The 15,114-nt window shown below is 35.9% G+C and overlaps 1 protein-coding gene across 1 annotated transcript in view; it reads left to right on the forward strand.

Annotated features, from left to right (window-relative positions):
* Nucleotides 1–649: 649 nt before the first annotated feature.
* The window catches only part of ATP6AP2 (ATPase H+ transporting accessory protein 2), a 45,238-nt gene continuing 30,773 nt past the window's right edge, over nt 650–15,114 (forward strand). Inside the window, exons 1-2 of the mRNA XM_053706478.1 lie at nt 650–800; nt 14,960–15,087. Coding sequence (XP_053562453.1) covers nt 761–800; nt 14,960–15,087 — 168 coding nt within the window. The 5' untranslated portion in view covers nt 650–760. The remainder of the gene's footprint in view (nt 801–14,959; nt 15,088–15,114) is intronic.

The raw sequence follows: 15,114 nt of genomic DNA on the forward strand, positions 1-15,114 counted from the left end.
AACACTTTTCTGGATTTAGGCCACATTGGATCATGGTACTTGGAGTTTCAGGGAGATTGCATTCCATTTGCTGGCATCAGGGAGCAGCTATTACAATCAGGGAGACTCCCTGAACTTCAGGGAGAGTTGGGATGTCTGCATTCACAGCATACAGATTCACCCATTCTATGCTCTGGATAGTTGCCCCTGTTTTTTTCTTCTATGGACGGGTTTGTTACCTGATTTTATTTACTCATAATTATAAAAAAATGCTTTAACGTGCACATTGACTGTGACAATTAAACCTTTTACTGAGCAAAGCTCATTTTATACGTAACAAACATATAATTGTACTCTATTATAGCTGGCATTTTTTATAAGATTCAATTTATTAAAAATATTGTTTTTCGCATCCAAATGAAATAAGCGCAATTTTACAATTATTACTCAGTTCCTACGATATATAGAATTATAAATATCCCACATCTTCTAGTAATAACAATAGGACTCCATTTTACTTTATTCATACCCTTTTCCTGATTGGACCCGACCTCTACTATGAGAGGACAGCTGATATGTCAGTCACAGTAAGTCCCTTCCTACTTGCGTGTGATCATATGATACGGAAAAGGGTGCGTACAAGGCTTTTGATTGGTTGCGTGAGCAGTCATTCTGCTATTCAGCAGTAAGACATCTCCAATTTGCTTTCCATTCTCATTCGGTGGATCCAGGAAGCTGTCACCTGAGCTGCATTGGTCCCTGAGACCGCATCAACGGAGCGATGCTGCGACTACTGTTAGCCGTTACGGTCTTCAATGCAGGTACGTTTTGGTACATTCGTTTATAATAATCTGATTTGTATAACGTCTTACATTCAAGTAGAATGTACACACATAAATACATACATATTTGCATAGATCTATAGTTATTTATGTTTACACAGACATATTTTTAATCGACAACAGACATAAAGTCCAAAACCATATCGGCACGACAGTCATTCTGGGTTTATTCAGAATGTGGAAGTGACTGTGATGAAATACGTTAAAGGGACAGTGTACTGTAAATTTGGTTTCCCTTTAATGTGTTTCCAATGACTTGTTATACCAGCAGCAGAGTCTAAAACGTATAATTATTTTTTCTTTATGTTTATATTTGTATATGAAATAGCAGTTTCTACTATTTGAAACCACAACCCAATGCAATGAGCTGGTCTATTAGGGAGAAAAGACCTCATTAAATGGTTTAATTATCAATACAAAGTCATTTCTATCTTATTTCTCGCTGTTTACGCAAAAAAAAAAAAAAAAGATGGGGATCACTGGCAACACATTAAAGGAGAAAAAATTGGAAGTACACTGTCCCTTTATGTGTATCATTTGTAAGACTGGAGATGGTTGTAGGCCTCTGATTAAAAACAAAGGCCAAATAATGTGTAAATGGATTTTATATGTATACAAAAATACTTGTTAACCTGTAATTTCTGTTATTATTGATGTGTTGTGGTCCTAAGAATCTTGCATAAATCCCATGTTAAATTAGGAGGTGTTCATTTCCTAATTCTGTGTATCATCCATCTTTATCAGCCTGTTATTTTCACACACTGAAAAAGGGGAAATAAAATGTTAGAGGTCTCATAATATATTTTGCTAAGGTCAAACAGAGTTGGCTAATTGGGGACACACTGTATCACCCATTTCCTAATTTCAAAAAATATTTACCTAATATTCTGCTCCTCTGCATGGTATTTCAAGACTTTTTTTTTTTTTGTAGTGCTGTTAGTTATTAGTCTGGTTACGTATATGTGTCATGTAGTATCACTGTGTAGAAAACATTTAACAAATTTTACATAATTTAATACTGAGCAAACATTTCAGCAGTACCAGAAAATTAAAGGCCCTAGATAAAATGTATTTTTTATTTCTTATTTGATACATTCGATGGCTGTGCCCAGCTGAGGAACAGTAGGGGAGCATGCATTAGCTATACAGGGGGTAACGCACAGTGAAAAAGGGGATATTTAAAAATTATGTACTCTTATGAAACACATTTCTGTTCCCTTTAAAGTGATGGTAAACTTTAACATTTGTATTTACAATGTTTGTAATCGTAAAATAAAAGATGGGGACTTTAATTCATAAAAGGCTTTGTAAACGCTTAACTTTTTAAATAATTACACTTTCATGTCTTCATATATTCTGTGGTTCCTCTGCCCTTCACGTATACTCTATTTATTACTTCAGTGACGATTCATGCTGTAACCAATTGTATCGTGCCCCTTTTGGGTCCAAAACCAGGGGGGTTATTATTTACTTGATAGATGCCAAAGGGGGCGCAATACGATTAGCTACAGTCTGAATCATCACTGAAGTAAGAAATAGAGTACCCGTGACGAGTGGAGGAACGGCGGAATATATGAAGAGATGAAAGTGTAATTATATTAAAAAAAAAAGTTACAAAGCTTTTCATGAATTAACCCTTTGATGACAGGGTTAATTTGTTTACATCGGAACAACGTTCCTATGTAAACAAATTGAAATCCTGTAAACCTGTACGCGATCGCGAGATTTCAATGATGGGATCGGGTCAGGGTGGCATCCCTATGACTCTAGGCATGCCCTCCAGGCCGTGATCCCATTCTGGAAGCTCCATTTGCTTCAGGACAGCCAAACACCTAGGACGTTCTATTCCGTCCTAACAGCGCTAAAGCCCGGCACAGTTAGGACGGAATAGAACATCCTAACGGCGTAAAATCTTTTACTTTCTGATTAAAAATATTGTAAATATAAACGTTAAAGTTTACTATCACTTTAAGGACAACATCAGATTAAGTCTTTAGTAAAGCAATAATTCTGTTTGAGGTTTTACATGAATATTAACTCTGGAGATTCCTGCACAATACGGAACACTTAAACCTTTTTTTCTGTCCATTTAGATTATTGGTAACTGTTTCACCTTACAGTTGAGGAAAGGCCGGGAAGAATTTAACAGTGCACTGCAAAATTGGTTTCTCCTTTAAAGGGATACTAAACCAAATATTTTTTTTCTTTCCTGATTTAGATAGAGCATGCAATTTTAAGCCGCTTTCTAATTTACTCCTATCATCAATTTTTGTTGGTATCTTTATTTGAAAAAGCAGGCATGTAAGCTTAGGAGCCAGACCATTTTTGGTTCAGAACCCTGGGCAGCGTTTGCTGATTAGTGGCTAAATGTTTACATCAGCTGCAGAGTTTAAAATGTATGGGAAATTGTATCTTTATGTATAATTTTGTATATGAAATGACTGTCACTGCTAATTGAAACCACAACCCAATTAAATTGGTTAAGCTAGCAGGGAAAGCAGACCTCATTATTTTTAAAAAAAATTCTGTCTAATTATTTACACAAGTCCTTATCTTTTTTTTACTGTTTACTCCAATGCCAGTACTTTGCAGCATCGATAGTGATAAAAGTACATGCTCTAATGAATTAGAGCATGTCATTGTATCACTATATTGCCCCTTTAACAAACCCAAAATATTTAACCAATATCAAAATAATGTTTAAAGCATGCAACAGAAGTTTGAAATGAATGGCCTATATACAGCTCTGTATAGGGACAGTGTTGTCATGTGGTTGCATTGCAGGAGTCACCTGACTAGAATCGTCATTTGCTTTTTAGCAACCACTGTAAAAGATTGATCAGCAAATGAGCTGTTGATATTAAAGTATTAGTTCCATACAGACATGCAATTCCTACCAAATTAATTGTGTGTGTGTGTGTGTATGTATATATAATTTTGTTTTGCCTATGTTGTCCTATTAGAAATAATAAATATATGACCTAGTACATTATGAAATCCAGATTTATAGTGGTTCATTAATAGTTGTTTATTTAATGCAAAATGTAATATTAAGAATTTGCATAGATTTTTTTTTTATCCATGTTTTCATCTCACAATAAATCCTCATACTTTGAGGGAGAGGTAAAGCTATGTTCCCTTTTTTTTCTATTTTAAGTTCTGTATTCCTGCTGTATCTTACATCAATATGTTTAACAGTTTACAGCAGAATAACCCCCCTCCCCCTTGGCATTTGTTTCTCAAGTCATGTGAGAATATAAGAATATCATTGCAATCCTGGAACTGTCCTGAATTGCAAATTCTGAATACCTTAATTTTCTTTCTTTTTCACTGCTGTGTAAACAGAGTAGATTCTGTAGATAGAATAAACACAGGTTATATGTTGGTAGTATCTAAATGACTGACTTTTGAACTTAAAGGGATATGAAACCCAAAAATCTTGTTTTGTGATTCAGACAGATCCATTTAAAAATGTTGCTTTATTTTCCTGAAATTCTTTGTTGAAGAGATGCCTAGCTAGGTGTCTGGAGCACTACATGGCAAGAAATAGTGCTGCCATCTAGTGCAAAACTACAGCCATATATTATTCCAAATACGTGCACGCTCCTGAGTTTACTTCTCTGCTTTTCAACAAAAAAATCCAAAGAACAAAGACAATTTGATAATAGAAGTAAGAAAGTTGTCCTGTCTGAAAATGTTGGGTTTCATTAAACACTGAATCAATGCTGAGGTATTCAGAACAAATATTAGCTTGATTATAATATGTATAGTATTTTAGAATCCTATTAGCTGTTACAATGTTGAAGTAATAGGTGTACAGCTTAAATTTGTATAAAGCACTTTAGTTTCTATAGCGTGATAGGCGCCACAATGTTGGTTTGTTACATTTGAGAGCATACCTAGGTAGGCTCAGGCATGTTTGTGTCCTGGGCACTATATTGCAGCTGTAAAAATGTTCTAAATCATTGCAAATTCTATTGCCCTATAGTGTTCAAGTATGCTACCAGTTTAGACACATTGTTACAAATGCTGCTGTCATATAGTGCTCAGGACATGTGCACGTTCCTGAGCCTAACTAGGTATGTTCTTCAAGGATAACAAGAGGACACATTTAAATTTGATAATCGTTAATTGGAACGTTTGTTTAAAATGACATTCTCCATCAGACCCATGAAAGTTTTTTATTTAGACTTTCATGTCCCTTTTAACAGAGCATAGTGTGTGTTTACAGTATGTATGAGTAAAAGGTTATTGCACCAGTAAAATCTAGTCGGTTTTCTGGTCTTGTACTGATTGCAGATTAGCCAGGTTAGATCCAGAGAATGCAAACACTTTCTGTAATATCCAGGTTTTTGCAAAACGTGTGATGCCAGCAATAATTGTGATATCTTCACTGACCTCTCTCCCAGCATTTTAAACATAAAGTCCATTTTTTATTCTATTCTTTTGGATGCCTGAATGTAAACATTTTTAACAAATAAAGGGGAATACTGTTGGCATTTGAAATGCATAGCATTGTGAACGGGATTAGCGTTTTGCTGCTTGTTGTTGCAAAAATGTGTCTATCACTGCTAGAGTGAAAACTTAACATGCAGACAGCTTTCTAGTAATACAGCGGTAGTCTAGTGCGTATGGCTTCTATATGCTGAGAAGGTCTAAAAGTCAACCACAGTGGTTAAAGGGACAGTCAATACCAAAGTAGTTGTTTAAAATGATAGATAACGCCTTTACTACCCATTCCCCTGCTTTGCACAACCAACATTGTTCTATTAATGGGACAGTCAACACCAGAATTTTTTTTTTTTTTGTTTAAAAAGATAGATAATCCCTTAATTACCAATTCCCCAGTTTTGCATAACCAACAGTTATAATTATACACTTTTTACCTCTGTAATTACCTTGTATATAAGCCTTAGCAGATTGCCCCCTTATTTCAGTTCTTTTGACAGTTGCATTTTAGCCAATCAGAGCTGACTCCATGGTAAATTCACATGCATGAGCTCAATGTTATCTATATGAAACACATGAGCTAATGCCCTCTAGTGGTGAAAAACTATCAAAATGCATTTAGATTAGAGGGGGCCTTCATGGTCTAATAAATTAGCATATGACAAACTATTATATATTATGATCAGTGCGCCAACAGTAAAATTAGAAATGTGATCTAAAAACTAATAATAAATGAGATACAGTGATATTAAATTCAAATTGATATCATAAATAGCATTTCATAAATTTGCATGAAAGTCCCAAAAGGAGAACAGAACTCCAAAATATATACTGATGTAGGTAAAGTCCCAAATCCAATCTGAATGTCAGACAGCTAAATCTCGATTTCCAGATGTGGTGGCCGGCAGCTTCTTCAAATCGCTTGTTGGTGTCCCAAAACGAAGGAATCTGCAGAAATAGATGATAGAAAAGAAGGCGCCACCATAGTGCACAATCAATAACAAAAACACGCCAAATTGCGCAAGTATCGCTATACTTACAAGATCCCAGACATTTGAAAAGTGTCACAAACGCCTTCTGGACTCTTGGGAGTCGTCCAGCTAACTCTCACTCTCGCAGCAGCTGATCCGCTCTTTCTGGATAGCAAATCTGTAGCAGGCTGTGTTTTTCGCCAGGAACAATGGAGACTAGCGTTATACTTCTATCCTCTAGTGCTGTATTGGAAGTAGCCAGGAGCTACACACTCAATTGCACAAAGACATACGTGCTAGTAATACACTGTGAAAATATCAAAAGATATAATGAATCGGTTTGTGGAAACAAAGTCTTTAAAAGTAATAAAAATGACTATTTAGTAACACAACGTTTCTCGGTCTAACGTGACAGTTTCATCAGGTGCATATGTATCTATTATGCACCTGATGAAACGGTCACGTTAGACCGAGAAACGTTGTGTTACTAAATAAAGTCATTTTTATTACTTTTAAAGACTTTGTTTCCACAAACCTATTCATGATATCTTTTGATATTTTGCACAGTGTATTACTAGCACGTATCTCTTAGTTTAAACCTCTCTCTTATCACATGCTTTTTTTGTTTTTCACAACAGGAGACTGCTAGTTTATGTGAGCCATATAGATAACATTGTGCTCTCTCCCATGGAGTTGTGCTTGACTGCACTAATTGGCTAAAATGCAAGTCAATAGGTAATAAATCAATAAATAAATAAATAGCCATGTGATCAGGAGGCTGTCAAAAGAGGCTTAAATACAAGGCAATCACAGAGGTTAAAGGTATATTAATATAACCATGTTTGCTGTGCAAAACTGGGGAATAGGTAAAAAAGGGATTTTCTATCTTTTTATAAACATTTTAGAGTAGATTGTCCCTTTTTAAGTCTAAAAACCTTAAATCAGCAAGATACACATTTTTTAAACCCTGTACAGTAGCCAATAAATGCTAGTACACAAGGCATGTTGGAAGTTTTTAATATATACTTTGTTTTAGAGATCACAAAGAGTATTTTTACAGTTGTGGAGCAGGAAGGATTACAAAACGTTTTAGGTCTTCCAGTACATTGCTGTAAATGAGATTTTGTTGACTGTAAATGTATCTGTTTACTGTCAGCAGCTACCATAGTTTTATGTTTAAATACTGTTCCTTCAGATGCTGTAGGGGTGTGAATGTGTACAGTAAATAAATGGATACACACACACACACTTCAAGATTAGGCAAAAATCATCTCAAAGATCAAGATAGTGTTTAGAAGTCAGAATTGTGGGCATTTTGAAAATGTACTTGACCAACAGATAATAGTGGTAGCCCAATCAGCTTGACACATAACATGATAGTGGGTGCACACATGGGTGAGAGGTTCTGGCAGGGTCGATTTCATTTAAATCAAATCGATTTAAAACACTATTCAGTAAGACTTGATTATATTTATGGTTTTCTACATAAAAGGTTTAATTTTTAGAATAATATTTTTCTGTCTGTCAGACAATTACTGATTTAGTTATGTATCATTAGAAATACAGTATAGATAAATATGAAATTATTGGGCAGGGGGGAATAATCTACAAGTTAATCATTCATATTTGATCAACTTTTCAGCTGTTCTTGGGGGGGGGGAAATATTACATTAAAGGGACATTAAACAACTTTCCAATTTACTTTTTCCATCAATTTTGCTTCATTCTCTTGGTATCCTTTTATTGAAGGAGCTAGCTGAACACATCATTAAGCCAACGATAAGAGATATATGTGCAGCTAGCTCCCAGTTTCTGAGCCTACCTAGGTATACTTTTTCAACAAAGGATGCCGAGAACAAAGCAAATTAAATAATAGAAGTCATTGGAAAGTTATTTAACATTGTATGCTCTTTCTGAATCGTGAAAAAATGTTTTTTTGGGGTTTTATGTCCCTTTCTAATAATAAAAATAATTTAGTTTCACTTAAAGGAACACTGAACCCACTTTTTCTTTCAGATAGAGCATGACATTTTAAGCAACTTTCTAATTTACTCCTATTATAAATTTTTCTTCGTTCTCTTGCTATCTTTATTTTAAAAGCAGGAATGTAAATCTTAGCAGCCAGGCCATTTTAGGTTCAGCACAATGGATAGCGCTTGCTTATAGGAGGCTTACATATACCCACCAATAAGCAAAAATAAACCAGGTTCTCAACCAAAAATGGTCTGGCTCCTATGCATCACATTCCTGCTTTTTAAATAAAGATAGCAAGAGAACGAAGAAAAATTGATAATAGGAGTAAATTAGAAAGTTGCTTAAAATTGCATGCTCTATCTGAATCATGTTTTAACTAAAACAATATTATAAATTTCTATTAATTATTGCTGCTTGCCCCTGTGCAATGTTAACTCAGTCCTAATTAATTTTATGCTCACGTCTCTCTGTATTTACAGAGACACCATAGGAAGTCCCTATGATAAATGCAGAAAATGGTGCCATAAAAGCAGAACTAAACTAAAATGGAAACACTGACATTACTTTTTTTCTTTTTTAATCAACTGGAGGCACAAACTCATTTTTCATGTAAAGAAGAAGATTATCTATTTCTTTCCTAGCCTTCTCCTCCTTTCAACTTTTTTGTGCATTTCATTTATTTGTAATTTTTTGGTAGTAGATATTTTATACAGTTGTCAAGCCTTGGTATAAACCCATACAAATGCACTAAGAGATGGATAACCTATTTTCCTCATTAGCCACTGAGGATTCTATTCCCAAGCCTGTCTATGAATTATTTGTTTCAAAATCCCATATTTTATGTTTTATATTTGTGCCTTTGTAAATAAAGCAATACGGGAGCATAAAATTAATTAGGACCTCAGAGGCAAAACTTTTCTTCACTTTCTGCAATGAGATTTTTTTTTTAGTGAAAATTTTTTCTGCAGGTCATTTTTATATAAAATTAAATTTTAAATTTAGACAGTTACACTAAGAGCTCGATTTATATGCGCCCCTGTCCGCCTCAGCTCGACTGTGGCAGGGCGAATTTACCCGCAGGTAGTCACCATTGCACACGAGCGCAATTTTGTGATTGCGTTCAATCACGTGCGGGCAGGAGCTGTCAATCTCCTCTGTCAGACTAGACCGAGGAGATTGAATTTCGCCACCTTAGAGGTGGCGAAGAGGTTAGGAAAGCAGCGGTCTGATGACCGCTGCTTCTTAAATAAGGCGAGCAGGTTCTTGTGAGAACTTGCAGCCGCAGGGCTTTGATAAATCGAGCCCTAAGGCACCAGTTCAATTGTAATGTTTTGGTTAACTGAAGAATAAAGCAATTTTTAAAGTTTTATAATATAGTGCAGTAGTTGAAAATTGCATTGCAAATTAGCTGCGTTCAAAAAAAGAAAAATTTAAAATGTCTCTAGAATAAATCTGTTTCCTTTTCTCTTGGTCTAACATAGAAATGTAGTAATAAAAAAGATGCAATGCTCATACGAACGTCTTACATTCAGAATAAACAGCTTGGCAGACTGGGAAAGGCTAGGGTGCGGGTTTGAAAAAGAATTCTCTGAGAGCAAGTCAACAAGCAATATGCTGCTGCATATTTGACTGCTCACTTCAAACAGCACTTTGCTCTGGATGCACTGTGCTAAGGAAAACTTACACAGTGCAGCCAGAGCACAACTCTGTTTGAAGAGCTGTCTAATGTTTTGAAGAACTGTCTAATGTGGAGCAGCACTACAAAGTTCAAGCTCTAACAGTACCTGCATGTCTCCTATTCTTTCTGCTGACATCACAGATCACTGTACGTTCTGCCTTGGGGATTAGGACTGACTAAACATTGCACATTACCTTACATTTTTAAAATTAAGAGATCACAAGATATATATATATATATATATATATATATATATATATATATATATATATATATATATATATATATATATATATATATATATATATATATATATATTTGTGCTCATAAGTTTACATACCCTGGCAGAATTTGATTTTGTGGCCATTTTTCAGAGAATATGAATGATAAAACAAAAACTTTTCTTTCACTCGTGGTTATTGTTTGGCTAAAGCCATTTATTATCAATCAACTGTGTTTACTCTTTTTAAATCATAATGACAACAGAAACTACCCAAATGACCCTGATCAATATTTTACATACCCTGGTGATTTTGGCCTGATAACATGCACACAAGTTGACAAAAAAGGGTTTGAATGGCTATTAAAAGTAACCATCCTCATCTGTTATCTGTTTGCTTGTAATTACTGTGTATGTATAAAAGGTCAATGAGTTTCTGGACTCCTGACAGACCCTTGCATCTTTCATTCAGTGCTGCACTAACATTTCTGGATTCTGAGTCATGGGGAAAGAAAAATAATTGTCAATGGATCTGCGGGAAAAGGTAGTTGAACTGTATAAAACAGGAAAGGGATATAAAAAGATATCCAAGGAATTGAGAATGCAAATCGGCAGTGTTCAAACTCTAATCAAGAAGTGATCTGCAAAAAGCGATCAAATAAAAAAAATTGTTCACTTGTTTTACTAACTTTTTCGCAAACTTTGCAGACATTTATGGCTTTGGCATTACTTTTTGGTAATTAGAAGGCCGCTAAATGCAGCTGCGCTCCACACTTGTATTATGCCCAGCAGTGACGGGGTTAATTAGGTAGCTTGAAGGACCTGCCATATCCCACCCCCTGATCCCTCCCAAACAGCTCTCCTACCTCCCCCACCCCACAAATGTCCCCGTCATCTTAAGTACTGGCAGAAAGTCTGCCAGTATATAAAAAAAAAAAGATTGTGTTTGTTAAAAATATATATATATATATATATATATATATATATATATATATATATATATATATATATATATATATATATATATATATATATATATATATATATATATATATATATATATATATATATATATATATATATATATATATATATACATACAGGGAGTGCAGAATTATTAGGCAAATTAGTATTTTGACCACATCATCCTCTTTATGCATGTTGTCTTACTCCAAGCTGTATAGGCTCGAAAGCCTACTACCAATTAAGCATATTAGGTGATGTGCATCTCTGTAATGAGAAGGGGTGTGGTCTAATGACATCAACACCCTATATCAGGTGTGCATAATTATTAGGCAACTTCCTTTCCTTTGGCAAAATGGGTCAAAAGAAGGACTTGACAGGCTCAGAAAAGTCAAAAATAGTGAGATATCTTGCAGAGGGATGCAGCACTCTTAAAATTGCAAAGCTTCTGAAGTGTGATCATCGAACAATCAAGCGTTTCATTCAAAATAGTCAACAGGGTCACAAGAAGCGTGTGGAAAAACCAAGGCGCAAAATAACTGCCCATGAACTGAGAAAAGTCAAGCGTGCAGCTGCCAAGATGCCACTTGCCACCAGTTTGGCCATATTTCAGAGCTGCAACATCACTGGAGTGCCCAAAAGCACAATGTGTGCAATACCCAGAGACATGGCCAAGGTAAGAAAGGCTGAAAGGCGACCACCACTGAACAAGACACACAAGCTGAAACGTCAAGACTGGGCCAAGAAATATCTCAAGACTGATTTTTCTAAGGTTTTATGGACTGATGAAATGAGAGTGAGTCTTGATGGGCCAGATGGATGGGCCCGTGGCTGGATTGGTAAAGGGCAGAGAGCTCCAGTCCGACTCAGACGCCAGCAAGGTGGAGGTGGAGTACTGGTTTGGGCTGGTATCATCAAAGATGAGCTTGTGGGGCCTTTTCGGGTTGAGGATGGAGTCAAGCTCAACTCCCAGTCCTACTGCCAGTTTCTGGAAGACACCTTCTTCAAGCAGTGGTACAGGAAGAAGTCTGCATCCTTCAAGAAAAACATGATTTTCATGCAGGACAATGCTCCATCACACGCATCCAAGTACTCCACAGCGTGGCTGGCAAGAAAGGGTATAAAAGAAGAAAATCTAATGACATGGCCTCCTTGTTCACCTGATCTGAACCCCATTGAGAACCTGTGGTCCATCATCAAATGTGAGATTTACAAGGAGGGAAAACAGTACACCTCTCTGTGTCTGGGAGGCTGTGGTTGCTGCTGCACGCAATGTTGATGGTGAACAGATCAAAACACTGACAGAATCCATGGATGGCAGGCTTTTGAGTGTCCTTGCAAAGAAAGGTGGCTATATTGGTCACTGATTTGTTTTTGTTTTGTTTTTGAATGTCAGAAATGTATATTTGTGAATGTTGAGATGTTATATTGGTTTCACTGGTAAAAATAAATAATTGAAATGGGTATATATTTGTTTTTTGTTAAGTTGCCTAATAATTATGCACAGTAATAGTCACCTGCACACACAGATATCCCCCTAAAATAGCTATAACTAAAAACTACTTCCAAAACTATTCAGCTTTGATATTAATGAGTTTTTTGGGTTCATTGAGAACATGGTTGTTGTTCAATAATAAAATTTAATCCTCAAAAATACAACTTGCCTAATAATTCTGCACTCCCTGTACAAATTCATTAGCACTTATGTACCAAAGTGACCATAACCATCCCATCAGGGAGAGTGGACAATATAAGGGAATGAACATATACCAGAAAGTGCAAACTCAAAAAATACCTCCTGCAAGAGAAACCCATAGTCAAACAAACAAAACTCCTAAATAAAGTGGATAAACTAATAACACAACTGTGACTAAAATGATAACATAATGTGATAGTTGTCCTGGTCAGCCCAGATGATACGAGACCAACAAATGAAATAAAAAACTGATGAGTGAACCCTCTATAGCTGGAACTCCGACTTTTTTAGCTTTATGGAACAATGTGTGACAGATTTAGTATGTGTGGTCGAAGTAGACTAGTGCAAACCTAGTAAGAGGCTGTAAATAAAATACCAACCAGTTAAAACCACATCATAATGGGAAAACACAACGGTCCTGTGAGAGAACCAACCAGGAGTGCCAAAGCTGAACAATCACTAGTAGCATCCTACTATCACTGCAACGCTATACGAGTGAGAACCAGCCACCACGTATGGCGGGCAGCACAGTTGATATACAAATATTGAAATGGTCACAAACGTAACCTGCACCAATAGGGCTTACGAAATATCGCAAATCGCTACATCAAAAAAACTTCCACATTCCCCATATATGAGCTAATCGCATCCAAAGATACAAAATTGTCAAACAGTCACATAGTGACCTATCTACAGCCATACACAGACCCAACTTTAAGTTGCTGCTATAGTTTCACCAATAAAATGCTCCAGAGCAAATGCGTGTGCTGCACCCCATAAGTTATTAAATATTAAGAATACTTGCATACGAAAATAGTATGATACATAATAACAGCTGCATCAAGCCTTCCTCCCTGCGTCAGTGGGTAGAATCCAATGAGGAGAGAAAAAGCCACGGGACTTTTAAACTCTAAACCGTGACATCATAGACGTAACACAGCTGATTGATAGATCAAATTAGATGAGGTCAAAGCTAAGTGAGATTCAAAAATATTGCAAAGTCTATGTTGTCGTATATGTAAACTGGGGCAGTACAACTGAGCTGGTGTCGGATATGTCCACAATCAGCCGTGTGCATATTATAGCATTCAGCTGCTCATTGCAAGTGGTTCATAGTACATAAATATTGCACCGTGTATAGAGAAGGATATGTAGACAGAGTCTAGGCACCCAGGCTGCAATACACGTCAATTGCCACATAAAGCCGTTCACCATCACAGCAACATTACATACTCATAGGGAGCATTGCACAAACCACAGTCCCTATGGCAATCTAGAAAAAAACACAATTCATCCAAGTAGCAAAAAAATCTGTACCCATAGCTCTGACAGTCCAAGGACATTTCACTGTAAGGACATCATCTGGAGCTAATAAATTTTAGGTGTATACCAGACAAGACAGTATAACGAAATGGGGCAATTATTAAATATCACAGCATAAAGACTTTGGGGGAGATCAATGTAGCAGCATTTCACCGAAGACACTTAGCAGATTTAATACACCAGCGAAAGAGCGCAAAAGCAAAACACTGATATACAGATTTTACTATGTCAGTTGTGCTATCTCATCCATTCTCGCATGTCCAATACAATGCACACACCAATCTAACATAGTATGGTCTGTCAGGATTTACATAAATTTGCTATTTTGGTTAATTTGTAGAAATCAGGTTTTTAGATTGCCATTCCATAGCTTGTGTTGGGGATACATGGTTCTTTTTATTTGTTTTTTTTTTCTGTTGCACATTTTATTTGTATTTTTATTTTTGTGTTTATTCTATGTTTCCAGGACATGTTGTCTTGATAAAGGCCCAACTTGTGGCCGAAACGTTGACAGTGACTTTTAAATAATTACTTCAATAAAGCTTGAAACTTTTTATGTAAACTTCCTGTGAGTGCCCATTCCTACAAGACTATTAAATATATTTTTAAAGGAAAGGATTGAATGCTTGGAAATTCATACTGTGCAAATCTGCTACATGTAACATTTTGAAACCTGATATTGGGTATAGTTGAATCCATAACTTTTTTGTAAAAAAAAAAAAAAAAAATTTTAACCAATTGATAATCTCTCCCTAAATATATTAACTCGCACAAAAAGGTTTAATTTTCGTTCCTCTCTGTGTATTTGCCAAGGTGATTTAATTTTTGTTTTTCTCTTTTTTTTATTTTTTTTTTTAAATCTAGTTTCATCTGCTGAACTTAGTGTGTTGAAGTCACCCCAGAATCAAATATTCAGAGAGGGGAGCTGGCCCATACCGGGTGAACGCATCCCTGATGTTATTTCTCTAACAATGGGATTTTCTGTGGAAGAGGTACCAGTAAAACACCTTTCTCATGTA

This window comes from Bombina bombina, chromosome 3 (assembly GCF_027579735.1).
Source record: "Bombina bombina isolate aBomBom1 chromosome 3, aBomBom1.pri, whole genome shotgun sequence".
Taxonomy (NCBI): Eukaryota; Metazoa; Chordata; class Amphibia; order Anura; family Bombinatoridae; genus Bombina; species Bombina bombina.